This window comes from Bos javanicus, chromosome 16 (assembly GCF_032452875.1).
Source record: "Bos javanicus breed banteng chromosome 16, ARS-OSU_banteng_1.0, whole genome shotgun sequence".
Taxonomy (NCBI): domain Eukaryota; kingdom Metazoa; phylum Chordata; class Mammalia; order Artiodactyla; family Bovidae; genus Bos; species Bos javanicus.
The window spans coordinates 41,821,788-41,848,150 of record NC_083883.1 but is presented as its reverse complement, the minus strand read 5'-3'; the positions used below and the strand labels follow the sequence as shown (position 1 = coordinate 41,848,150).

Here is a 26,363-nt window from a genome sequence, read left to right as displayed (position 1 = left end):
ATTTCGGGTCTAAGTTATGACTGATGGCCAGAATGAAGGATGTGAACACAGGCCTGCACCTTCCTACTCCTCCTCTTCTCTCTCCAGCATCCTGGAAAAACCCCACCAAAGGAATGACCCAGCCCCTGAAAGACTCTGCTGAGGTCAGGCTGAGAAGGGCTGTCTTCTTTTAATTTTTGAGCATTGGTCGATTGAAGCTGGTGGCCTCTCTTCCTCCTGGCCCCTGACTCTGTCTGGGTCACTGACATCACTCTAGTAACAATGGTTCACAGAATCAATGGGGTGGAAGGGACCCAGGTGATCATCCAGAACCCAACCTCTCCTGATGCAAGAATCCACAGTTCCCTCACTGCAGCCTGCTGACCCCAGAAAAGCTCCAGAGGGTGGGAAGGTGCTCCCGGGCCCCAGCCTCGTATGGACCTCCATCCACCTGGAAGGCAGCTGATACTGTCTCCAGCCCCTGAAGCAGTCAACCAAATGCTTCTGAATTGGCCATCCCACCTAAGTCATGGCTTCTGGTCCTTGTCATTTGGAGCCTGCTCCCTGGGTGCCCCCCAGTTGCTCAAGGACCTTCTCAAAGTGTTGACCGATACTGCCCACAATGCTCCTGGGCTCCCTTGACATAGTAGAACTGAAAAGTGTCTCCTTTGCTCAGGGCACCAATACAGTTGCTTTCATTTTCTTTGCAGAGGGAGTTAAATTTCTGTTGCCATTAAAGTCATCTTACTGAAGCTGACTCCTCTTTCCAGAGCATCAGGGGCTTTATTGGAGATGATCATCACACCAGGACATAAGTGCCACCAGAGAAAACCTTGTTAATGTGGCTCCCTGTGGCAGCCCTAAGCCCAGCTGCCTAAATCGAGGAATGAATTTGACATAGTCACAGTTCCCCAAGAGCCGTGTCACCATTTTCCACCCCAGGCATCCGCAAGCACAGATCACGGCTTGCTGAGCGGAGCTTTCCCCAGCAGACTCTGAGGCCTGGATCCCGGAAGACTCGCACCCATCCCTCCAGGGGTACACCAGCCTACCCAGATCTCCCTTCAGCCCACATACTTCCACTGGACTAAAGATATCAACAGCAGTGTCTTCTCAGATCCAAGCACCAAGCTGAGAGCAGACTCAAGCTTTAGAATGCCCTCAAAAGGGAGCCAGGCAAGTCTGGTCTCAAGTACTTAGAGGAGCCCAAGAAGCACCCCAACCCCTCTCCTGCCCTTGGCCTGCCACCCCCTCCACCCCCCCGACCCCACCTCCCTAAGTGACCTGGCAGAGACTTGGGTTAGATCCTGTCACTTCTACTTCCCTTTGCAGAACAACAGCTCCCAGCTTGACTTGGAGCCAAAGCCAGAGCCGGTTCTAGAGACTGCTGGCCCTACCTGCCCTGCCCTGCTCCCCCAGCCCGCCCCCTGCCCTGCTCCCAGTCTCCTGCCCTGCTCTCCCACCCCACCCCTTCCTGTTCTGCTCCCTGACCCCCCATTACTGGCCCATCCCCTGCCCCCTACACTGCAGCCCTCATTACTCACTCTGCTCCAGCCACAGTGGCCCCCTCCCAGCTCCCCAGATATCCCAGGTACATTTCTTTGTCTGTCTCTTCCCTCTACCTGGAACGCTGATCCCTCCATTCCCGTCAGGTCTGTCACTGGACCTCATTTGTTTCCTCCTTACTGTGATGTAACGGGCTGTTTTCTGTATCCTGTTTTTATCTGTCTCCCTCACCAAACTGCCGACTCCACTCGGGTGGGGACTGGTGTCTGCTTTGCTCACCGCTGCCATATCTCTATGCCTAGAACAGTGCTGGGCACACCTAGGGTGCACCACAGACTTGTGGAATGAATGAATGAGTTCCCACCAACCACTCATTTGTTAAACTATTCTGGTATTTGGCATTTAAAAAAATTTTGTAAATTTTAATTATAATTTTTTAAAAATTATCTTTGGCTGTGCCGTGTAGCACAGGGGATCTTACGTCCTAGACCAGGTCGTGCACCCTGCAGTGGAAGCACGGAGTCTTAACCACCAGACCACCAGGGAAGTCCCCTAACACTTTCTTTTCGAGAATCCAGAACTTTAATAAGACTTCATGCCTTTTAAGGGACCTCACTCATCTCACGGCAGACGAGTGTGCATTTGGGAACGCTAGTATCTAAACAGATTTGCTTGTCTCCTTTTCATTTGGCTTCAACTCTTTCCCAACCTTCTTGGTTCATCTGAATAATATGTTTCAAATGTCTCCCTTTCAAGCATCGTATATACTTGGGGTTTTTTTTGAGTGTGTCTTCTAAAGGGAGCAAGGAGAACATCTTACAACATTCTAGGTAAGGTTGTGCTTCGGCCTGAGGATACAGAAGAACAGGTTGGGTCTGGAACCATTCGAGCCCAGGTGCCCATAACTATGTGGGCTTTTGAGAGTGGCAGGTTGGGATGAAGACTCTAGGGACAAGTTGTAGTGAGGACAACAACTGGATCTCTTTCCTTGGGGGAAAGGATGGCTAATGGCTCCCTTCTCATCAATATGGCCAAGATAGTTTTCTCAAAGTGGTAAGGATCGTTTCTCAGCAAATAACAAGATAAAGATGGTACAGAGAAAGTAACTATTTTGATACAGAGACTGGAAGGGCTCTGGGTGGGGGATAAACCAATGGCCAAGGCTCTGAAATGCAGAAAGTTCAGAAGAACTTGGAATCTGCCCAAGAATGAGCAGATGCCCAGGTAGATGGACGATGGACATCCTGACCCAGGGTCAGTATTTCCAGGTTAGGGAGCATGCTCTGATTTTAGGATATACCCTGCAAGTTCCACTTGACGTGTTAATTGGGAAACTCGGGCCCTTCGTTCTCTTGGAAGCCACAAGTTGAAAACACTAACATTTCCTGCAAGAGTTGAAATAAATCACAGAGTCGGCTACCTGGTGGCTGTTAAAGGGGTTTAGAAATGGACGTGAGGCTGTCTACAAACTGAGGGCACATTTTCCAACTCTGAGCTGCTGCTTTTTCATTCAGTGGGATCTGATGCACAGCACAAAAGGCTCAGATCTGCAGTGATGAGGACAAATGTCTTTTGCAGAGAACTTGGCACGAGGTTGCTTCCCGGGGATGGCTGAGCCATGTGTGTGTTAGTTTCTCAGTCGTGTCCGACTCTTTGTGATCCCATGGACTGTAGCCTGCCAGGCTCCTCTGTCCATGGGCTTTTCCAGGCAAGGATACCTGAGTGGGTTGCCATTTCCTTCTCCAGGGGATCTTCCCAACCCAGGATGGAACCCAGGTCTCCTGCATTGCAGGCGGATGCTTTACCATCTGAGCTACTAGGGAAGCTACTAACAGGAGCCGTAACAGAATTTTAGAGCATGCCAGGGTCTTAGGGATCATTGCGTCCCCTTTCATTTTTACAGGTGTGCTTCTTAGCTGCAGCCTGGAGAAGGGAGTGACTTTTTCAGGGTTGTAGCAAAGTCAGGTCTAGAACCCAGGTGAGCCTGGTCACAAGGGGCGTGGTCCCAGATGTGGGCACCTTTGTTCCCCAGGGGAAGTGGGTGGGGCAGTAAAAGGGAGGTGTTTGTCTATTCAGCTGACAGTCCAAATTGTAAAGCCCATTGTTTGAAACCCAAGGACCAGACGCTGCATGCTGAAAGAATTTCCTAGATGCCACAGTTAGGACAGGTAGCCTACTTTCCTGCTCCCAAACTGCATTAGATGAGAACCTGGTACTTTTCCTAGAAATTCTTGGCAAAGGCTGCATTCTGGGTGAGAAGGGGAGAAGTAAACCACTGCTGTTTCCCATGTCACCCTAGCTGTGTGACTTTCATGACATATCAATTGTTTAATGCATCTACTTTGGCCTGATGACTCTGGATTGCAAGATTACCTGTCTGGACCCTTCTCTCCCCTTTCTCCTTTTTCCTAATCTCATCAGTACTGGCCTAATTCAGAGTGTGAGACACAAATTATTCCTCCCCCTAATCCCTAGTCCATGCAACATTATTTTTCTTTCATTCCCTTCTGCCTCCCATCCCCAGTTTCAGCCAGGTGTACAATCTCTCATCACTGGTTTCTTGCACGTGGGTTACCCTTCCCCCACCTCTGCTGGTTGAAACTCTTGATGTGCTCTAAGCCTCACTCAAATGTCACCTTCTTCAGGAAACCTTCCACGCACTCTTGTTATAGATGAATGGCTCTGGGTTTCTCTGTGTAGTGTGCTGTACCGTGCTGTGCTGAGTCGTGTCTGTCTCTTGCGACCCCATGGACTGTAGCCGCCAGGCTCCTCTGTCCATGGGATTTCCTAGGCAAGAATACTGGAGTGGGTTGCCATTTCCTCCTCCAGAGCATCTTCTCAACTCCAGGATCGAACCTGCGTCTCCTGTGTCTCCTGCATTGACAGGCAGATTCTTTACCACTGAGCCACCTGGGAAGCCTTCTGTGTAGTGTACCCCCCCAACTTTGTGTCTACCCAGGACCTCAGAATGTGATCTCATTTGGAAATAAAGTCTTCAGAGATGTAATTAGTTAAGGATCCCAAGACAAGGTCATACTGGATTCGAGTGGGCCCAAATCCAATGACTGGTGTTTTTATGAGAAGAGAGGACACACAGACACAGACAGATAGCAGACAGTCACGTGAAGAAGGAGGCAGAGATGGGAGTGATGCTGCCACAAGCCAAGGAATGCCAACCAGGAGCCACCAGGAGTGCGGAGGGAGGGGGAGGGAGGAGGAAGAATTCTCCCCGGAGTCTTTGAATGAGGGGGGCACCACCAACCCCCAGATTTCAGATTTCTAACCTCCAGATTAGAAATAGAATACACTTCTGTTGCTGCAAGGCACCAACTTGGTGGTCGTTTGTTACAGCAGTTACAAGAAACATACGCTATAGCTTGTGCCTTGACAGTTAGCACCTGGCCATGTCTCTGAGCCTTCTTTGCTCTACCCACCCCTCTCCAGGCCCAGTGCTGCACTGAACACTTGACAGACACCTTGGGCAGGTTTGTTGGACTAGGTCTCTCTGAGGTGGTCATCAAGGGGTAGTTGGGCCTGGGCCTGGCCCAGTGCCAGGATGGGAAGGATTTGCTGAATGGATGTGATTCACCAGACTAGGTGAAGGGTCTATTCCTAGTGAGCTTCTTTAAGAAAAAGGCTACAGACCCATGGACCATAAATTCAATAACAAAGCAGGTGCAACTCTGAACCAGTCCTCAGACTGGGTCTGCAAAACGCGTCCCGGAGTCCTGGCTGGCTCTCTCTTCCATGAAGGGACTGGGTCCCTGCTCAAGGGTTCTGCCATCATGGCCCAGGACTCTAATCCAGCCACTTGCCTCCTACTGGGCCAGAGGCTGGAACAATCCCTGCAGATACTTCCAAACAGTTCACTTCTGTCCTTCAGGGGGCTGTTGCTAAAACCAGGTCAAAGCCAAAAAGCAGAGGCTAGGTCTACCTCTAGCCTACCCAGACAGAGCCTTGGAGGTGTAGGGCTGAGCCCAAGCTCTGTGAATGCTTCCATGGAAGGAGTTCCAGAAGGACACAGCAAGTATAAAGGGGTTGTAATGGGCAATTACCCAGCAAGAGTCTTTGCCTCGGAGACCTGGGCCATGACTGGCCCTGTCCGGGTGAACCTCGTACAAGGTAGTTAAGCAGAGATATCTCAAGGTGAGGAACTTTCCAACTTTCGTGCCTTTGGGTCTCTTTAAGAAAAACCCTTATTTGGGTCATCTCTGCAGCCTAAGGGCACCACTGCCCCAAAATATTACCAAATCATTTGACTCAAGGTCGTTTTTTGGAAACTGGGTTGTTGCCCGCCCCCCAGAAGCTAACAGACCTTTCTCAGACATGCAAGCAATTTGCAGACTCTGATTCTCCTCCCTTCTTTCTCTTTAGGGGGGCCTTTCCCCATGGATCCTGCCTCTCCTTCCACCCAGGGGAGGAGGGTCACGCAGGCCATGGAGGTGGCCTGCCTAACATTGCTGTAGGCTGTGGGTGGGCACCATGCTCCCCAGCTCTCTCCAGCTGCTCCACGACCACCCTGAGCCCACCATCCACTTAACTCTCTCAGCCATCTGCCCCAAAGTCCCCATTCCACAACACTCAGCCCTGTGTCCCCAAGCCCACCAGCCCCCTAAACACTCCCAGCTCTGGGAGTGGTCCCAAGGCCCTTTCACTGGGCCCCAGATGGATTCAGGCAAGAAACCTTGATTCTAAATTCCCAGCCATGACAGCGAGCCTAAGGCTCATTAAAACGCAGCTCCAGTAATTGGTCTGATAATTACAAGTTATAGGGAGGGCTCTTGGTCGTTCTGACTGGCCTAAGGACTGAACCCGCGGTGAATGGCACTGGAAGGTTCATAGGGCCTCTGGTTCCTGTTTCTGGTGACCAGATACCAATTAAGCCATATCACTCAATGGTCCTGGCTTTATTCTTCAGAAGATACCCATTTCAAATTCAGTGGGGCATGGTTCCCAGTGTATGGTGCCGCTCTGCCCCTCCCCCACCCCAGTGCCATACACTTCTTTCAATTTAGGCTTGTTTATAGTCAGTCAAGTTTTTCCAGATTGACTAAAAGAGTTCTTCATATGCCTACTGCAGCCAGTTACAAGAGCAGTGAGAGACCCAGGATTTGGGCCAGCTGGAAGAGCCAGAAGAAAAGTTTCTGTGGGATGCAGACAGCTAGGGAATGACAATCACATGCGATTGTCCCAAACCCTCCAGGCTCCCCCTCCCCACAAGGGCACCCTCATCTGCCACTCCTCCATAACAGATGTGGGGGGGGGGGGTGGAGGGCATCACTCCCAAGGAAATGAAACTGCTGAGAGCAACTTCTGCTTCTCCTTTTCGGTGTGTCCAAGGGTTAAAAAACACTTCTGAACTCCTCTTCCAACTGCAAGGTCAAGCAGCTGTCCAAGCCACCCAAGGAGAAGCAGGAGCTGGGAGACAGTCGACCCCAGCTAACTTACTCAGCCTTGACAGCCTCCAACCTACAGCCACCACCTCCTTCTAAACGCCACCCAGGGAAGGAAGAGTTAATCGGCAATCGGCTTTGGCTGATAGTTCAGGCTCCAAAGTTCAGTCCCAGTCAGAGCCACCCCGGAGGAATTGTAAATCTCAGGGCAGTATTTAACAAAACAAAAGCAACCTGGAATTACATGCAGGTTTGGTTTTCTACAGTACATATTTACTTAATCCCCTAGGTATGTGGCTCCATGTCAGATCAGCTGGCTTTGCCGGCCCTTTCACCCCCCTCGCTCACAGCAGTTTAAATTTCAAACTAATTCCCTGTTTTTGCTCTTCCTCTTCACAGGGCTGGCTGGAGACAGCCCAGCCTGCTGGCCTCAAATCTCTCTCTCTTATTGCTCTAGTCACTGGGTGAGTCAGCCTGGCTTGGGTTGGCGTTGGGTGACAGCTGGCTCAGCCTCCCCACTCTTAGGCACCAGGTCTGGGAAAACTGGAGGAAGAGGTGGTGGAACTAGCAAAAAGTTAAAGGCAGGGCTTGGGAGTTGGAAGGGGGGAGGGGTGGTTCACCACAGTGCCACCTCTCCTCTTAGTGGGGAGGGATCCCCTTCCGGGCTGTATTTGGGTGGTGGTGGGGGGGTGGGTGTGCGGAGGCAGCACTGAAGCTAGAACAAGAACTCTTGATCAGCTGCTGGTTAGCCTGTCCCCTCTCTCTAGATTTCGGAACACCTGGCTTCCGAGTGCCTATCAGGCTAGGCTAGACATCCACCACCGCTTCCCGCTTTTCAAACCACACCAAGTACCCCCTCTTTCCTAGCTTCCAGAGCCGCAGCCGTCCAGGTTGGGGCTGGGAAGCGGGTTGCCAAGGAAAATACGAAGCGCCAGCTAGCAGGCGGCTCCCCGCTCTACCCAGGAGCGCACACACCCTGCCTTACCAGGGTGGCGGCAAAGAGGGAAAGCGAGGGGAGGAAAAAACGCAACACCTTCCTTTGGGAGGGAAGAATGTGGGAAATGGGTGGGTCTGCTAAGTTTCGAGGTGGGGGTGAACAGCCAGCCACAGATCCCAAAGGAGAGGGGCAGCTCCGGACCTGCCAAAAAAGACAGACAGTCGGCTGCCCGGGAAATGTACAAGGTGAAACTAACTAGCTCAGCACTCGCGGGTGGCGCAGAGAAGTAGGGTGGTCGGCGACTTTCAGACCCTGGGCGCGGGTTCCGGCAGCGGCAGCAGGTGGGCGCACCCCCTGTCCCCTGGGCCCCCCTCGCCTCCGGCCCCCACCAGTCTGGATTCGCGGGGTCCCGGTACCTTTCTGGCGCCGCGCTCTGCGAACTCGCGAGCTAGCTGGCGCCCGATGCCTCTCCCGCCGCCGGTGATGAGGACGTTCTCCCGGGACAGGTCCCGCAGCTTGGCGGGCAGCACCAGTCCGACCGCAGCCTTCACCACCAGATAGATCATCTGCAGAGGGAACACCACCAGCGCGCCCAGCCGTTTCCACACCATCCTCCGCGCCGCGGAGCCGGGCGGCGGGGGCGAAACTCCCCGGACCGAACAAAACAGGACTTAAAAAAGAAAACACCCCCAAACAATAATAAATAAACCGAATAAGGGGGCAGAGAGGCGTCCCACCTGGCCACTCTTGAAATCACCTCTTCCCAAATGCAAAGCAAGCACCCGGTGAGAAAAAGAGGGGGGAGAAAAAAAAAAAAAGATAAATCCTCCGGAGGAGAAAAAGCGTCTCCGAAGGTTGGGACAGTAAGAGGGGTGGAGGGGAAGCCAGAGGTGGAAAGTTCTAACAAGAACTTTCTTGCCCCGGCAGCCAGCCGTTTCGGCTGGGGAATTCTCAGGTAATGTTTACAGGCTGACAGAGGAGTTTAGGCAGGGGAAGGAAAAAAAAAAAAAAAGCACCAACCACACGCGCGCACCCTGCTACAGTCCCGCGGTTTCAAAGTGCAAGATTAAAAAAAAAAAAAAAAAAACCGTCTCCAAATTGTAGCGCCCCCCCCCCTTTTCCAGGAAAAAAAAAAAAAAGAAAGTAGGGGGGAAAAGTGCTTGGAGCTCCCAATTTCAGCCCGCGAAAGTCTCCAGACTCATTGCTATTCTTGGGCTCAGGAAATTGCTTAAACGCGATCTGATTGCCAGCAACGTGCAGGAGAAGTGGGGGGTCCGGGTGTCAGTTTCTTTACGTGCATGGCTCGCCCTCGCGCGCGCCCGCTCTCTTCGGCTCCCTCCCTCCCTCTCTCTTCCAGCGGAGGCTGGGAGTTGCCGCTCGATCCGGCTCCTTCTCTCTCCCTTGTTAGCATTTATTGCCTTCTTTTTGTCCTTTCCAACTTGGAGAGGGCCCGGGTGCGGAGCGCGAGTGGATCGGACGATTGGGTCTACGCCGCCTTATCCGTTCGCTCCCGGGACAGCCGCGGCTCAGAACGAGAGGGCGGCCCTTTTCCCCCCATTTTTTTTTTATAATACCCCATTAAGTCTGATTGACAGTTAAAGTTGTTCTGAGGCTTCGCCACGGTTCCTCTGAGTGGCTGCCGCGGGCTCCCCTCCCCCTGCGCAGTGGTGGGGTGCGCGCCCGGGCGCGCACACGGGCTCTCAGAGACTCCGCTCTCCCCGGGCCGGCTCCCCTAGCTGCAAGCAGGGGCTTGCCGGCTGTGTCCCTGAGGGCTCGCCGCAGTAACTCGCACACGCTGGAACCGACTCCAGCGAACCGGCTCCCTCCTCGAGACATGCCTTCTGGCCTGGGGCTCGGTCTGCCTGAGCAGGGAAGCCTGCGGGCCAGGTGACCGCCAGTGTGCCTGCCGGGGAGACCCGGGGGAGCTTACGCTCGCCTTGATCTATCAGGTCGCCCAGGGTTTATTTCAGGTCATTTGATCATCCCCTGCCTCCAGGTAGGACCAGGAAGCCACTTCTGACCCTTACTCAGAAGCCTCCTGTCTTCACTTAGAGAGCACTTTCTAAGTCTGACCCAAGTCCGTCGTGTTGTAAGGGCCGGGGCGTTGGCGTGGGGGCGGGGGGGAACAGCTGGGTAGCAGGGTTTTGCTTTGAGGGGTGGCGGTGGGCAGGGTAAGGGAACCTCTGCCCCCGAGGTGTCAATAAAATCCCCATAAGATTAGCTGGAAGCGTATTTATTGCTCATCTGGGCTAGAATTACCTTGACTGACAGCAATTTCCTTAACAAACGCCTGTAAACAAAACTTGCTAAACCTGACCCCCCTACAAGCCCCCGCCCTTACCCCCCCCCACCCCCCACCCCGCCAACACCCCGCCATGCTGTGCAGGGGACTTCTCGCTTTGGGTCTCCCTGGGCTGCCCTCCGCGGGGTTGGGTGGGCCCACCTTGTAACCTCTTGCTTTCTCCCAACCAGAATGTCTCCCCTGCCGGAGGGTGGGACCCAGCTATTTAGAGTTGTCTGTTGCAGAAAGTCTGGGAGGTGAGTCACGAAAGAGCAGAGCCAGAGAAAATGACTGATCGGACTTGCCTCCTGCTGCCCCTGATGGTCCCAGGCCTGGAGGAAGAGAGGAGGATGAGCCAGGGAGCTTGCCCTGTAATCTGGGCCAGCGGTTCTCCAGAGAGAGGCTTGTTCAGGCGAGGAGTGCAGGGCCTCACCCCCAGACCTTCTGATTGAACAGGGCTGGGTGTGCTGGAATCAGTGCCGTTTAATGATCTGCTGAGGATCCGGGGAGAATGTCACTTTGAGAAAAGCTGGTTTGGGGAGGGGGTGGCTGGGGGTTTAACTCCGCCCGGGGCTGCAAAGACCCTGTAGCTCTGGAGGAAACTCCTGCCCGCGTGGATCTTCCTTCCAGGTGAATTTGGGAAGTCATTATGTCACCCGCTGGAAGAGCAAAAAAGGGTAGGAAGAGTGTGGCTGGATGACAGACTATCCTACACTGAGGGCTTCAAATCTGAAACTGAATCCTCCCACTGACCTTGCAAAGGCGGGTATCATTATCCCGGTCTGCCAGGTAGCGCAGGAGGGAGGGCTCCAGATCAGACATGATTCCTTTTCCTACCCCATCCCACCCCACCCTATTCTGGCAGGAGGAGAGGACCAGGCTCCCTCCTGCCTCCATCCAACCCTCCAAAAATAGGATCCCAAGGCAGGCCATTGCCTTCCTAGACTCCCAGGCCACGGCTAAAGGCAGGACTTGGTCAACATGACGGCCTCCTCCCACCTAGGAGGTCTGTAAAAATGGGAAAGAAATCCCAGCCCTGGAGAGGCTCTCCCCACCCAGAGGTGGCGGGTGTCTGCGGGGCCTGCCAAGACAACTGGGAAAAGTCTGGCGCTGAAACCCCTGCGCGCAGCCTGTTCTCATCTGTTATCCTCGACGCCGCCTAGTGGTATGGATGCGATACTGTAGTGTTCCTTCTACCCTACCAGGCACCCTTTTCCTTCCAGGCTTTTCTCCCTACCTAAGATGAATACTTCAAGCCTAAAAAGGCTTGCAAGTATCATAGCTCCACTTCCCCACACACTCGCTGTTGTGTGGAGTAGGTTACTGAAACACAGGGATGTGAAGCAACTCTTAAACCCAGCAGTGTGTTCACTGAAATCCACTGATGCTCACCAGCCAGCCAACCCTGTTCAGATACCACATCAGCTGGGAGACCTCTAGGTCCCACTTACATTTGCCTTGGGTGTAAGTTTGAGTGGGAAGGGGGTTGAGAACCCAAATTAACCTTCAGCGTATCAGGACCGTTACACGTACTTTGGCTTCATCTCTGAAACAGTCTCCAGGGGTGGGCGTCACGATGCCACTGTGTTAACACTGGGCTCAGCAATGTAAGTGACTCATTCAACTCAAGGCCACACGGGGCTTCCCTTAACCTCTCCCAAACGTCAGGTTTAGAGTGAAATCACAGTATAAAGGAATATGTCGTGTGTGCATGCTAAGTCGCTTCAGTTGTGTTCAATTCTTTGTGAGCCTATGAACTGTAGCCTGCCAGACTCCTTTGTGCATGGGATTCTCCAGGCAGGAATACTGGAGTGGGTTGCCATGGCTTCCTCCAGGGGATCTTCCTGACCCAGGATGGATCCAATGTCTCTTTTGTCTCCTGCAGGTCGATTCTTTACCACTAGCGCCACCTGGGAAGCCCATAAAGGAACATGTCAGGTAGCCCTAAAAGATGAACTGTGGTTGGGAATAGGACACCTTTTTTCTACTTGTTCCACCTTCAGGATGTGAGTTTTACTAGCCTTGCATCCTGTGGACTCAGGCCTCTTCCATCATCAGCTTCCCAGAGAGGTTCTGTCTGTCATCTCCTCTATGTCCCCCAACTTCCCAGGGAAGATGGAGGCAAGGAGGGTACTGGGCTGGGGGATGCACAGTCCAGTGGGCTGGTCCAGAGGGTCCCCGTGACCTGGCTTCAGTAGGAACTAAATGGGACACAACCCCTCCCCCTGCTCTCCCACCTCCTCCTACCTGTGTTTTTGGCTCTTGGTACCCCCTCCTCCCTTACTTGGGAGCAGGGGGTAGGGAATTTAACTCCAGGGTGAAGTTTGAAATTTCACATCCCAGCCTGGGAGAGGGCCCCACAGTTTTCTCTCCACTCCTGGAGACGTGAAAGGAGCCTTTGTAGGCTTGATGGAGGAGGGAGGTAAGCTGCAGCCCAAAGAACTAACTTTTTCCATGACTCAGCTCTCCCGGTGTGGGGCGGGCACAGGAGGTGCAAGGACCCAGCAGGGCAGGCTGGAGCCGCCTTCCAACCCAGAGCCAGCAGCTCACGGGTAAAGGTGGGCCCCCCCAGAGAGCCAGCCCTGTTACCTGCAGGGGAACTTGCTGGCCCTGGATGGGCCACCACACTGTACACGCCCCATGCTCCCAGGGCTCTGTCCCATTTTTTCCCCCGGAGAGGCGGGAAAAAAGCTATGCTTTTTTTTTTTTTTTAAAGCATAGTTGATTTACAATGTTTCAGGTGTACAGCTAAGTATTCTGTTTATATATATATATATTCTTTTTCAGGTGGTGCTAGTGGTAAAGTACCTGCCTGCCAATGCAGGAGATGCAAGAAACACAGGTTTGATTTCTGGGTCGGGAAGATCCCCTAGAAGAGGAAATAGCAACCCACTCCAGTATTGCCTAGAGAATCGCATGGACAGAGAAGCCTGGTGGAGTGAAGTCTATCGGGTCTCAGAGTTGGACACGACTGAAGCGACCCAGCACACATGCATATTCTTTCTCAGGTTCTTTTCCTTTATAGGTTATTACAAGATGTTAAATATAGTTTCCGGTGCTATACAGTAGGTGCTTGTTGTTTATCTGTTTTCTATATAGTGGTGTGTGTCTGTTAAGCCCCAGTTCTGAATTTACCCCCACCTGCATTGCATCCACAGTGCCAAGCACATGAATGCTCTTGTGTAGTCCTTTAACCAGGAACTTCCCCTATCACCATCCCAGCTGAGAGCTAGAAAAACAAACAGGGTTCAAGCCTTGCCTTCTACTTATCTGAGGCTTACAGGGTTAAGAAAGTCACTTAAGATCATGTAGCCCAGAGCTGGAGGTGGGATTTGAACCCTGGTCAAGTGCTCAGCTCTGTTGGATTTATCTGTGGATGTCTTCCAGAATGTATAAGATCTACTGGGGGAGCTTGTCAACATGCAGATTCCTGGGTTCCCAGCCTAGATGTCCCGGGCCAACATCTTAGGGCGGGAGCCCCAGAATGTGTGTGTTGGCCAGTGTTTGGGAACCGCCCAGGGCTGCCTCTCAGCTGTTGTTCAGTCACTAAGACTCTTTGCAACCCCCATGGGCTGCACTGTGCCAGACCTTCCTGTCCTCCAGTATCTCCCGGAATTTGCACAAGTTCATGTCCATTAAATCAGTGATGCTAACTGTCTCACCCTCGGCCCCCTCTTCTCCTTTTGCCTTCAATCACTCCCAGCCTCAGGGCGGCCCCTGGTTGGTAACAGCCCCTTCACGAAGCCTTTCTCACTTCTCCCACCACCTCGCGAGCTCTTCTCTCCTTTGTCATTAGGATGTGTCATGGCACTGAACCCTCACCCATGGCCTGTTCTGGGCTGGTGGCTCCACAGACACCTAACAGGGAAGCCACCAGAAGCTGGAGGAGCAGAGGGTGCCTTCAGTTGGTTAGCCAGTCAGCCACTGGTTGTGGAGTCTCTCCCTTTTGGCCACCACCTGTAGGGGCCACGGGGTTGGGGGTAAGGCCGAATGTGTCAGAGAGGGGCAGTAGGGTGATGATGCTGGCTTTGGGGTCTGGTGGTCTGGTTCAGATTGCAGCTCTGCACTCCCCACTTCCTGTCTCCAGCTTCTTCATTTGAAAAGGGAGGACAGCAGCGAGGCTGGGATTAGGTCTCATAAAATCCCATACAAGAGCCCAGTAAATGCCAGCTCTTGTTTCTATGGGGGTGCTGCCTGCTTGCTGACAAGCCAGTTCAGCCACAAACAAGATGCAGGGCTTCCGTTAGCGGTGTTCCTGGATGGCCCCAGAGTAGGGCTTCTGGACGGGCCTTGAGGACTGGCCTCTGCTGGGTGTTTCCTCACCTCACCTGGTTACCTTCCACCCCACCCCCGCCAGCACACTTGCTCCAGGACCTTTCCTCTTTGGCTGAGTAAACCCCTATTCATCTTGTACGGTTTCCTTTAGCTCATGCGGTATGTTTTCCAGAAAGCTCTATCCACTGCCCCGTTCAGTCCCTGGTGCCCCCTTCCCCCAGCCAAGGCTGGCCCAGGGGTTTCTGCTCTTGGCCCCTATATTTTCCTACCTCCCCACACAGTGACACTGCACTGTAATTGCTGGTTTCCTCTGTATCTCACAGCACCCTGGGGGCTTCTCAAGGGTAGGGACAGGGCCTGGCTGGTAGGCGTGTGATCTGTGCAGTGGAGCATGCGCTGAGGCTCTGCTGTCCCCACCTTCAAATCGGTCATTTCGTCTTGACCCTGTGTTTCATAATAAAACACAAGATGACCTGCTGCCCACCAATAAGGAAATAGAGTTGCTGGGACACAACCTCGGGAGCAAAAGCGGTGAAAGATTTCAGATGTGTGCCTTCCTTCATGCATTTATTCATTCATCCACTTATTCATCCACTAGATATTTATTGAGCAGTGACTGTGTGCCAGGCTCTGCTTCATGGGGCTGGCATTCCCCCACTGCTAGGTGAAGAGTGCCATGAGGAATATAGGCAAGGTGGGGCACAGAGCGATGAGGGCAGGTGGGAGACAGGAGAGAACGGGTTGGGAACAGACAGATGCAGGAGTTCACAGCTGTTCATGGAGTGGCTGGGAAAGCCACTCTGAAGCGGCATAGGGGCAGAGACCCTGTAGGAGTGAGGAGTGAACCCCAGGGAAATCTGAGTGAAGAGAATATCTGTGACGGGAGGATGCCTGCTGGGCTGGAGCAGCCCTGGAGGTCTCTGTGCTCACTGAGTTCCTAGACCCGCAGCCTGGTGTTGCCTGGGTGCTCGTGGGAAGCGCAGATTCCCAGGCCCCACCCCAGACCTCCCGAAGAGATTCTGCATTTTACTTATGGTGATCCCCATGTCCTTTTTGTGTACATCTGAGGAGCGCTGAGTCAGGGTCCCCTAGCATAAGGGTGACTGCGGGTTCCATTTTCAGTGTGACTGGACAGAGAGAGACATGATGGGCCCTGCGGGGAACCACGAGTGGGTGCAGGGTGACTGGTGAGCAGGTTGTGGGATGCTCAGGTGTGAGGCGGCTCCAGGTGCCAGGTAACTGGGAGCTCTGCTGCCACGGGCGCCCAGTGCGGGGACCTTCAGGGAGGTCCCCGCTCTGAGAGGGACACGCCTCTGAGCAAGGCTTCACAAACTGTAACTTGTTGCATGGATGTGTGGACACAGAGACACACATATACAGAGACACACATACACAGAGATACACACAGGCATTCAGACACAAAGATAAACATGCACACACACAGAGACACACACAGACACATTAATACAAACACACAGACACAAACACACAGACACAAAGAAACAGACACACACAGAGACATGCAGACACTCATACACAGAGACACACACAGACACATACAGACACACACAGACAGACACAATCACACACAGACACCAAGATAAACAGACACACACAGAGACATGCAGACACACCTGCACAGAGACACACACAGACACGTACAAACACACACAGACACACTCATATGCAGACACAAAGATAAACAAGAGACATATTCAAATAGACACACAGACACACTCACACACACACTCAAATGGAGACACACACAGACACAATCATGCATAGACACAAAGATAAACACACACACACACAATCATATGCAGACACAAAGATAAACAAGAGACATATTCAGATAGACACCCAGACACACTCACACACACACTCAAATGGAGACACACACAGACACATACCAATACATACACAGACACAATCATGCATAGACACAAAGATAAACACAAACACACACACAGACACACTCATATACAGACACAAAGATAAGCAAGAGACATATTCAGATAGACACACAGACACACTCACACACACACACTCAAATGGAGAAACATACAGACACAATCATGCATAGATACAAAGATAAACACAAACACACACACAGACATATACAAGTAGACACATACAGACACACACAGATGCACATACTCCCATGGAGACACACACACTCACACACACACGGCTCTCTTTGGCAACTGGAGACTTTGCCCCAAGCAGAACAGCTGGCAATGTTGACTGAGGAGTCGGACTGAAGAACCTCTGGTCGAGCGGAAACCAGTGTTCCCTGAAGGGTAAGATGGGCTGCTTTGGGGGGCACCTCGTGGGGACAGACTCTCAGGAGGACAGGAACGGGGCAAGATGGCCCGCGGTCTGCCTGGCCAGAGGAGACCGAGAGTGGAAAGTAGGCTTTAGACAGTCGAGATTCTCGGTGGGGAGAGGACACCACAGTCTCCAGAGGCTGGAGACCTCATAAAATACCTTCTCTTTCTAATGCAGAATGTGTGCCAAGAGGGCCCCTTTTCTCCTTGGTGAGGCCTGGCTAATAGGACAGGATACATTTAAAAAAAAAAAAAAGGGCAGGTAGAATGGCTCGTTTCAGTCCAGGAAAACCACCACACACAGGTAAGCGTTGTCCGTGGACTCACGTCTCCTGGCCGGTCCAGGGCCGCTGTCCGCACGCACCCGCAGGCTGTCCTTTGCCTCGCTGTCCTGAATCCCAGGCTGTGGTCCAGGGAGGTGGGCTCTCGGGCTCCGTGTGAGTGGACGCTGGGGCAGGCCGTGTTTATTCTGGCTGCCAGGGTTGGGTGGAAATGCAGGCGAGAGCCAAGGCTGGGAATATGGCAGGAACACAGCTGGGGTGGGGTGGATGGGGTGTAACCCAAGAGAGCTCGGGTGGAGGCCCGGGGTGAGGGTAAGGGTGGGAGTGGGGAGGTGGGGGGGTACCCAGCAGTCATCACCTGCCTCCTTCTGCCTTCTGGTTGGTCAAATAATTATAAACCAGGGTGTGGGTATTGTTGTCAGGATGGTTCTGGACTTGGCAAGGCTGTGTTCCAATCCAGGCTGTGCCACTTACTAGCTGTGCAAATTTGGGCAGATTATTTCCTTTTCTGAGCCTCGGTTTTGTCATCCTTGAAATGGGAATTTTGCCACCCACTGGATGTTGTCTTTGTTTTTTATATTTTTTATTTTGTACTGAGGTATAGCCAATTAACAGACAATGTTGTGACAGTTTCAGGTGAACAGGGAAGGGATTCAGGAATACATATGCATACACATGCACCCATTCTCCCCCAAAGTCCCCTTCCATCCAGGCTGCCACATAACACTGGGGAGAGTTCCCTGTGCTATACAGTAGGATCTTGTTGGTTATCCATTTTAAATACAACAGTGTGTGCATGTCCATCTCAAACTCCCTATCCCTTTCCCCCAGCATTCTTCCTCCCCAGCAACCGTAAGTTCGTTCTCTAAGTCTATGAGTGAGATCATGTCTTTAAGTGGGCCGATGTCTGGCAAGAAGAGGGTGCCCATTAGGTGTTCTTCCTCCTGGTTTCATGTCCCCAAAGAACACACTATCTAGGGTGAGTGGGGTTATCCATTTTAACCCTGTCTGGGGCAGGAGGTGGGGGAGGTAAAAAAGGTGAGGGTAACTGAGTGGCCTATGTGTAAAAACTCTTCCCTGGAACCAGAGCAAGGGCCATAGGAATGCTAACTCCTTACCCTGGGCCAGAAGCTGTTGAACCTTTTTTGTAAAGGGCTTTGCAGAACATAAAACATCTGTTGTAATATCAAATCTGCTGTGGTAGCAATAGATGATATGTAGATATAAACAATATGTAAATAGATGACATGTAAATAGTGTGTAAATAGCTTTTACTATACATACTATTATATGTATCATGTATATTATATGTTAATATGTATTATACATATAATGTATATGTGTGTATAATAATGCAATAGTAAATATGTTATAGGTATTATAGCTCCTTACAGGTAAATAGACAACATGTAAGGAGCTATAATATACCCTCTCTAGTGAGCATGGCTGTGTTCCAATAAAACTTTATGTAAAAAACGTTTATTTATTTTTGGTTGCGCTGGGTCTTTCTCTAGTTGTGGCAAGCAGGGGCTACCCTTCGTTGCAGTGCTTGGGCTGCTCACTGCGGCGGCTCCTCTTGTTGTGGAGCACAGGCTCTACGCATGCAGACTTCGGTAGTTGCAACACTCGGGCTTGGCAGTTGCAGCTCATGGGCTTAGCTGACTTGTGGCATGTGAAATCTTCCCGAACCAGGGATCGAATCCATATCCCCTGAGATTCTTAACCACTGGACCACCAGGGAAGTCCAAAACTTTATTTATGGACACTGAAATTTGAATTTCACATACCTTCACAAAGTATTCTTGTTTTGATTAATTTACAACCATTTAATAATGTAAAACTATTCTTAGACTTGCAGGCAGCACACAAAAAGGTAGGGGCCAGACCCTGTCTGTAGACTGTAGTTGACTATTTCCACCACCATCAAGCAAACATCAATCTCTCAGGACTCCAGAAATAAATGAGGTGTGAGCAGAATCTGTGTTTTTGGCCTCTTTCTGGAAGTGTATTCATAGGAATTGACCCAAGTTAATGTCCTCTGTAAAGAAGTAGAGGGCCACTGGAGAAACCAAGTTCACTGATTTTTTTTTTCATTAGGAGGAAAGCAAAGTTCAATATTTATAAGAAGTAATTAAAATTTATTTAAATAAGTGAAAGCAAAGTCAATTCAGTAAATAATAGTAAACACAAAGTATAAAATAATTCAATGTATTAGATCAAGGTATTACTGAAAAATTGTTTTTAAATTAAAAAAATTTTTTCCCTTCCAGATTGAGTTGGTGTCGTGTATTCTTGGTTATCAAAATACTCATAGCTTTGGGACTTTGAAATGGTAAATATTCATCATGTGTGAAACAGTATGATACTTAACTGTATGACTTTAATTACATAAAAATGGGTGCTTAGTTGTGAAATACACAAATGAGACCTAGAAGGACACATCAAATGGTAAACTGCTTGTGATTATAAATGACTTTGTTTTTTGCTTCTTGTGTTTTTTGGTTTCCTATTATGCACATGTTAACTTTTAAGAAATAAATGTTATTTTTAAAACTTAAAAAAAACAAAAAACCACTAAGACATGAGAGTCTAATGATAGATGGAAATCATCACAACTCACGGACGTTTACTGAGTGCCTGTCACACCCTGGTGCTATTTCTGGCTCATTCAGTCTCATCAAGTAGGGCACGGAGACCCCAAGTGTTACGTCGCCTGAGACCACAGGATGATAAACATTCCAGCAGAAGGCAAACCCTGCAGGGTCTAAATCGGGATCCTGGTGACTACCCTTCATTCTCTCTCAGCAACGAACTTCCTTTGAGGTTTATTACATCTCTGCCATTTATCCTGAAGACGTCCAAAGATGACAAAGAAAGCTCAGATTGTGTTTTCAGGTGGGGAGAGAGAGGAGAGGGCCCGTGGCTTTGCACATGTGTCCAGACTAGCAGGACCTCTGGTTCCTTTGCCGCGTCTGGTCTGCTGTTTGCGCAGAGAGGATGCTGACAGCCCTAGCTTTGTAGTTGAAAATCCCTGCTTGGGCAGTTATTTCAGTGACCTATTGCATGCTGCCCTGATTAGTTTATAAAAAAGGGAGAAAACAAACAAATGGAAGTATATATATTTACTATCTGAAGATTGAGTGTGCATGTGTGTGTGCTAAGTCGCTTCAGTCATGTCTGACTCTTTGCGACCCTATGGACTATAGCCCGCCAGGCTCCTCTGTCCATGGGATTCTGTAGGCAAGAATACTGGAGTGGGTTGCCATGCCCTCCTCTGGGGGATCTTCCCAACCCAGGGATCGAATCTGCATTTCTTATGTCCCTTGCATTGGCAGGCAGGTTCTTTACCACTACTGCCACCTGGGAAGCTCAATCTGAAGATTTAGTTCAGTTTAGTCACTCAGTTGAGTCTGACTCTTTGTGACACCCGTCCATCATCAACTCGCAGAGCTTACTCAAACTCATGTCCATTGAATCAGCGATGCCATCCAACCATCTCATCCTCTGTCGCCCCCTTCTCCTCTCACCTTCAATCTTTCCCAGCATCAGGGTCTTTTTCAATGAGTCAGTTGGCCAAAGTATTGGAGTTTCAGCTTCAGAATCAGTCCTTCCAATGAATATTCAGGACTGATTTCCTTTAGGATGGACTGGTTGGATCTCCCCGCAGTCCAAGGGACTCTCAAGAGTCTTCTCCAATACCACAAAAATCATCAATTCTTCGGCACTAAGCTTTCTTTATAGTCTAACTCTCACATCCATACATGACTACTGGAAAAGCCATAATTTGACTAGACGGACGTTTGTTGGCAAAGTAATATCTCTGCTTTTTAATATGCTGTCTAGGTTGGTCATAGCTTTTCTTCCAGGGAGCAAGCGTCTTTTAATTTCATGGCCACAGTCACCATCTACAGTGATTTTGCAGCTCAAGAAAATAAAATCTCTCACTGTTTCCATTGTTCCCAGTCTATTTTCCATGAAGTAAAGGGACCTGATGCCATGATCTTAGTTTTCTGAATACTGAGTTATAAGCCAAACTTTTCGCTCTCCTCTTTCACTTTCATCAAGAAGCTCTTTAGTACTTCTTCACTTCTGCCATAAGGGTGGTGTCATCTGCATATCTGAGGTTATTGATATTTCTCCTGGCAATCTTGATTCCAGCTTGTGCTTCATCCAGCCCTGCATTTGCGCAATGTACTCTGAATATAAGTTAAATAAGCAGAGTGACAATATACGGCCTTGATATACTCCTTTCCCTATTTGGAACCAGTCTGTTGTTCCATGTCCAGTTCTAACTGTTGCTTCCTGACCTGCAATTAGATTTCTCAGGAGGCAGGTCAGGTGGTCTGGTATTCCCATCTCTTGAATAATTTTCCACAGTTTGTTGTTATCCACACAGTCAAAGGCTTTGGTATAGTCAGTAAAGCAGATGTTTTTCTGGAACTCTCTTGCTTTTTCAATGATCCAGTGGATGTTGGCAATTCGATCTCTGGTCCTCTACCTTTTCTAAATCCAGCTTGAACATCTGGAAGTTCACGGTTCATGTACTGTCAAAGCCTGGCTTGGAGGATTTTGAGCATTACTTTGCTAGCATGTTAGATGAGTGCAATTGTGCAGTAGTTTGAGCATTCTTTGGCATTGCCTTTCTTTGGGATTGGAATGAAAACTGACCTTTTCCAGTCTTGTGGCCACTGCTCTGTTTTCCAAATTTGCTGGCATATTGAGTGCAGCACTTTCACAGCATCATCTTTTAAGATCTGAAATAGCTCAACTGGAATTCCATCACCTCAACTAACTTTCTTTGTAGTGATGCTTCCTAAGGCCCACTTGACTTCACATTCCAGGATGTCTGGCTCTAGGTGAGTGATCACACCATCATGATTATCTGGGTTATGAAGGTCTTTTTTTGTATAGTTCTTCTGTGTATTCTTGCCACCTTTACTTAACATTTTCTGCTTCTGTTAGGTCCATACCATTTCTTTTTTTTTTTTTTTTTCTGGAATTGAGCTGTAGGAGTTGCTTGTATATATATATATATATTTTTTGCTTTTCATTTTGTTGATCATTTTATTTGCTGTGCAGAGCTTTTTAGTTTGGTATAGTATTACTTGTTGATTTTTATTTATGTTGCCTATGCTTTTAGTGTCATATTCAAAAAATTCATTGCCAAGATGAACATCAGAGAGATTTTCCCATATGTTTTCCTTTAGGAGTTTTGCAGTTTCACCTTACATTTAAACCTTAGATCCATTTCAAGTTAATTTTTGTGAGTGGTATATGACAGGGGTCCAGTATCTTTATTGTTATGTGAATATACAGTTTTTTCAGTATCATTTATTTAAAAGACTATCCTTTCTTAATTGAGTGTTTTTTTTTTTTTTTGTCACCCTGCTTATTTATTTATTTTTTTTTCTGAAAAATTTCACAATATAATGTTGATAGTTTACCATGAAGAAATTAAGAAAAGAGAATAGTTTCTAATGTTTATCCATGTATTGACTGTTCGTAGTGCTCTTTACTCCTTCCTGTATTTCCAAGTTTTGTTTTGATATTATCATCATTCATAAAGGACTTTATCATTTTTTATAGCTCGTGCATGCTTCCTTAGCTTTCATTTCTCTGAAGGTGTTTTCACCCCCATTTCAAAAGATACCTTCAATGAATATGTATTACAGAATTGACAGCTTTAATTTTTCAGCACTTTATTTTTTTTTATTTGATAAATTTAACACCTTTTATTGCCATACCTCATTTTACTGTGCTTTGCTTTAGTGAACTTTATAGATACATGTTTTTTTTTTTTTCCTTGTTAATTTTCTGTTTAGTTGATCTATCCATAAGTGTGAGTGGGGTATTAAAGTCTCCCACTATTATTGTGTTATTGTTAATTTCTCCTTTCATACTTGTTAGAATTTGTCTTACATACTGCGGTGCTCCCATGTTGGGTGGATATATATTATATAATTGTTATATCTTCTTCTTGGATTGATCCTTTGATCATTATGTAGTGACCTTCTTTGTCTCTTTTCACAGCCTTTGTTTTAAAGTCTAATTTATCTGATACGAGTATTGTGACTCCTGCTTTCTTTTGGTCCCTATTTGCATGGAAAATCTTTTTCCAGCCCTTCACTTTCAGTCTGTATGTGTCCCCTGTTTTGAGGTGGGTCTCTTGTAGACAACATATGTAGGGGTCTTGTTTTTGTATCCATTCAGCCAGTCTTTGTCTTTTGGTTGGGGCATTCAACCCATTTACGTTTAAGGTAATTACTAATAAGTATGATCCCGTTGCCATTTACTTTATTGTTTTGGGTTCGAGTTTATACACCATTTTTGTGTTTCCTGTCTAGAGAATATCCTTTAGTATTTGTTGGAGAGCTGGTTTGGTGGTGCAGAATTCTCTCAGCTTTTGCTTGTCTGAAAAGCTTTTGATTTCTCCTTCATACTTGAATGAGATCCTTGCTGGGTACAATAATCTGGGCTGTAGGTTATTTTCTTTCATCATTTTAAGTATGTCTTGCCATTCCCTCCTGGCTTGAAGAGTTTCTATTGAAAGATCAGCTGTTATCCTTATGGGAATTCCCTTGTGTGTTATTTGTTGTTTTTCCCTTGCTGCTTTTAATATTTGTTCTTTGTGTTTGATCTTTGTTAATTTGATTAATATGTGTCTTGGGGTGTTTCTCCTTGGGTTTATCCTGTTTGGGACTCTCTGGGTTTCTTGGACTTGGGTGATTATTTCCTTCCCCATTTTAGGGAAGTTTTCAACTATTATCTCCTCAAGTATTTTCTCATGGTCTTTCTTTTTGTCTTCTTCTTCTGGAACCCCTATGATTCGAATGTTGTAGCGTTTAATATTGTCCTGGAGGTCTCTGAGATTGTCCTCATTTCTTTTAATTCATTTTTCTTTTATCCTCTCTGATTCATTTATTTCTACCATTCTATCTTCTAGTTCACTAATCCTATCTTCTGCCTCTGTTATTCTACTATTTGTTGCCTCCAGAGTGTTTTTAATTTCATTTATTGCATTATTCATTATATATTGACTCTTTTTTATTTCTTCTAGGTCCTTGTTAAACCTTTCTTGCATCTTCTCAATCCTTGTCTCCAGGCTATTTATCTGTGATTCCATTTTAATTTCAAGATTTTGGATCAATTTCACTATCATTATTTGGAATTCTTTATCAGGTAGATTCCCTATCTCTTCCTCTTTTGTTTGGTTTGGTGGGCATTTATCCTGTTCCTTTATCTGCTGGGTATTCCTCTGTCTCTTCATCTTGTTTAAATTGCTGAGTTTGGGAGTCCTTTCTGTATTCTGGCAGTTTGTGGAGTTCTCTTTATTGTGGCGTTTCCTCGCTGTGTGTAGGTATGTAGAGGTGGCTTGTCAAGGTTTCCTGGTTAGGGAAGCTTGTGTCGGTGTTCTGGTGGGTGGAGCTGTATTTCTTCTCTTTGTTCAGTCGCGCTATGGGGAGGGAGGGAGGGATGCTGCAAACAAATGACACTGGCGTGCGCTCGCAGTGCCTCAGCCACACTGGGTCTGCCCCCGCTCACGGTGCGTGTAGCCTCCCTGCCCACACTGCTCAGGCTCTAGGTTGTTCCGCCGGGAACAATCCGAGGCTGGCCCTGGGTTGCATGCACCTCCCAGGTCCAAGCCGCTCAGGTTCAGGCACTCAGGTAGTCCTCAGAGGCGCAGACTCAGTTGGGGCTGCGTTTTGTGCTCTTCCCAGGTCCGAGCAGCTCAGGTGATGAGGTGTTTGGCGAGCGCCAATGCTGCGACTTATCGCCTCCCCGCCACTTGGTTATCTGGGTGTAAAACCGGCGCACCTTCTCAGGCAGATGTTGACCGTCCAGACCCCCAATAAGTTTTAGTTAGCAAAGAAGCCAGTTTTATAGATAATGTCTCTCTGGGGCTGCGATTGCCCCCTTCCGGCTCTGGCTGCCTGTCACGGGAGGGGGAAGGTTTGCAGCCGGCTACCTCTGTTTAGTCCTTTGTTCCGTGCGCGGGCTGGCAGTGTCTTAGGTTAGGGCTGGCTTTTCGCATGGTAGATATCCTGCAGTCTGGTTTGCTAGCCCAAATTATTTCGCTCAGATAGTGCTCAGGGTATTCAGGCCAGATTCTACTCTCAGCGATGCAGCCCGCGCCGCGCCTCCCTGCCCAGCTCCCGCTTGCTAATGGCGGATGCAGGCGTCTGCGCTGCTTCTCCGCTGGAGGAGTTACTGTAGGGCTCGCAATCTGCGAGTTTTAATTGTTTATTTATTTTTTCTCCCTGTTATGTTGTCCTCTGTGCTTCCAAAGCTCCGCACGGATTCGGCAGTGAGAAGGTTTCCTGGTGTTTGGAAACCTCTCTCTTTTTAAGACTCCCTTCCCGGGACGGAACTCCGTCCCTCCCTCTTTTGTCTCTTGTATTGTCTTTAATATTTTTTCCTACCTCCTTTCGAGGAGTTGGGTTGCTTTTCTGGGTGCCTGATGTCCTCTGCCGGCATTCAGAAGTTGTTTTGTGGAATTTACTTGACGTTTAAATGCTCTTTTGATGAATTTGTGGGGGAGAAAGTGTTTTCCCCGTCCTACTCCTCCGCCATCTTGGCGCCTTCCCCTATACCATTTCTGTCCTTTATTGTGCCCATCTTTGCATGAAAAGTTCCCTTGGTATCTTTAATTTTCTTGAAGAGATCTCTAGTCTTTCCCATTCTATTGTTTTCCTCTATTTCTTTGCATTGATCAATGATCACTTTCTTATTTCTCCTTGCTATTATTTGGAACTCTGTACTTAAATGGGTATGTCTTTCCTTTCCTCCTTTGCCTTTTGCTTCTCTTCTTTTCTCAGCTATTTGTAAGGCCTCCTCAGACAACCATTTTGGCTTTTTGCATTTCTTTTTCTTGGGGATGGTCTTGATCACTGCCTTCTGTACAATGTCAGGAACCTCCGTCCATAGTTCTTCAGGCACTCTGTCTATCAGATCTAATCCCTTGAATCTATTTGTCACTTCTACTGTATAATCATAAGGGATTTGATTTAGGTCATACCTGAATGGTCTAAAGGTTTTCCCTACTTTCTTCACTGTAAGTCTGAATTTGGCAATAAGGAGTTCATTATCTGAGCCACAGTCAGATCCCCATCTTGTTTTTGCTGACTGTATAGAGCTTCTCCATCTTTGGCCACAAAGAAAATAATCAGTCTGATTTCAGTATTGACTATCTGGTGATGTCCATGTGTAGAGTTTTCTCTCATGTTGCCGGAAGCAGGTGTTTGCTATGACCAGTGCGGTCTCTTGGCAAAACTCTGTTAGCCTTTGCCCTGCTTCATTTTGTACTCCAAGGCCAAATTTGCCTGTTACTCCAGGTGTTTCTTGACTTCCTACTTTTGCATTCTAGTCCCCTGTGATGAAAAGAAC

General features: G+C 48.7%; 1 protein-coding gene and 1 long non-coding RNA gene across 3 annotated transcripts in view; one reads left to right on the top strand and one right to left on the bottom strand.

Annotated features, from left to right (window-relative positions):
* Window positions 1–9,343, bottom strand: part of DHRS3 (dehydrogenase/reductase 3) — a 49,982-nt gene extending 40,639 nt beyond the window's left edge. Inside the window, exons 1-2 of one of the 2 annotated variants that reach the window (XM_061382662.1) lie at window positions 9,110–9,343; window positions 8,232–8,381 (exon numbers count right to left, since the gene is read on the bottom strand). In XM_061382662.1, coding sequence (XP_061238646.1) covers window positions 8,232–8,381; window positions 9,110–9,226 — 267 coding nt within the window. In that variant the 5' untranslated portion in view covers window positions 9,227–9,343. Of the gene's footprint in view, window positions 1–8,231; window positions 8,382–8,835; window positions 8,931–9,109 lie in introns of those variants that run through there. The other variant, XM_061382663.1, reaches the window with a different exon arrangement.
* A 191-nt stretch (window positions 9,344–9,534) lies between these two features.
* Window positions 9,535–13,166, top strand: LOC133227766 (uncharacterized). Its single transcript, XR_009729934.1, has 2 exons — window positions 9,535–12,034; window positions 12,884–13,166. It is a non-coding gene; the product is annotated as an uncharacterized LOC133227766 (long non-coding RNA).
* Window positions 13,167–26,363: the final 13,197 nt, after the last annotated feature.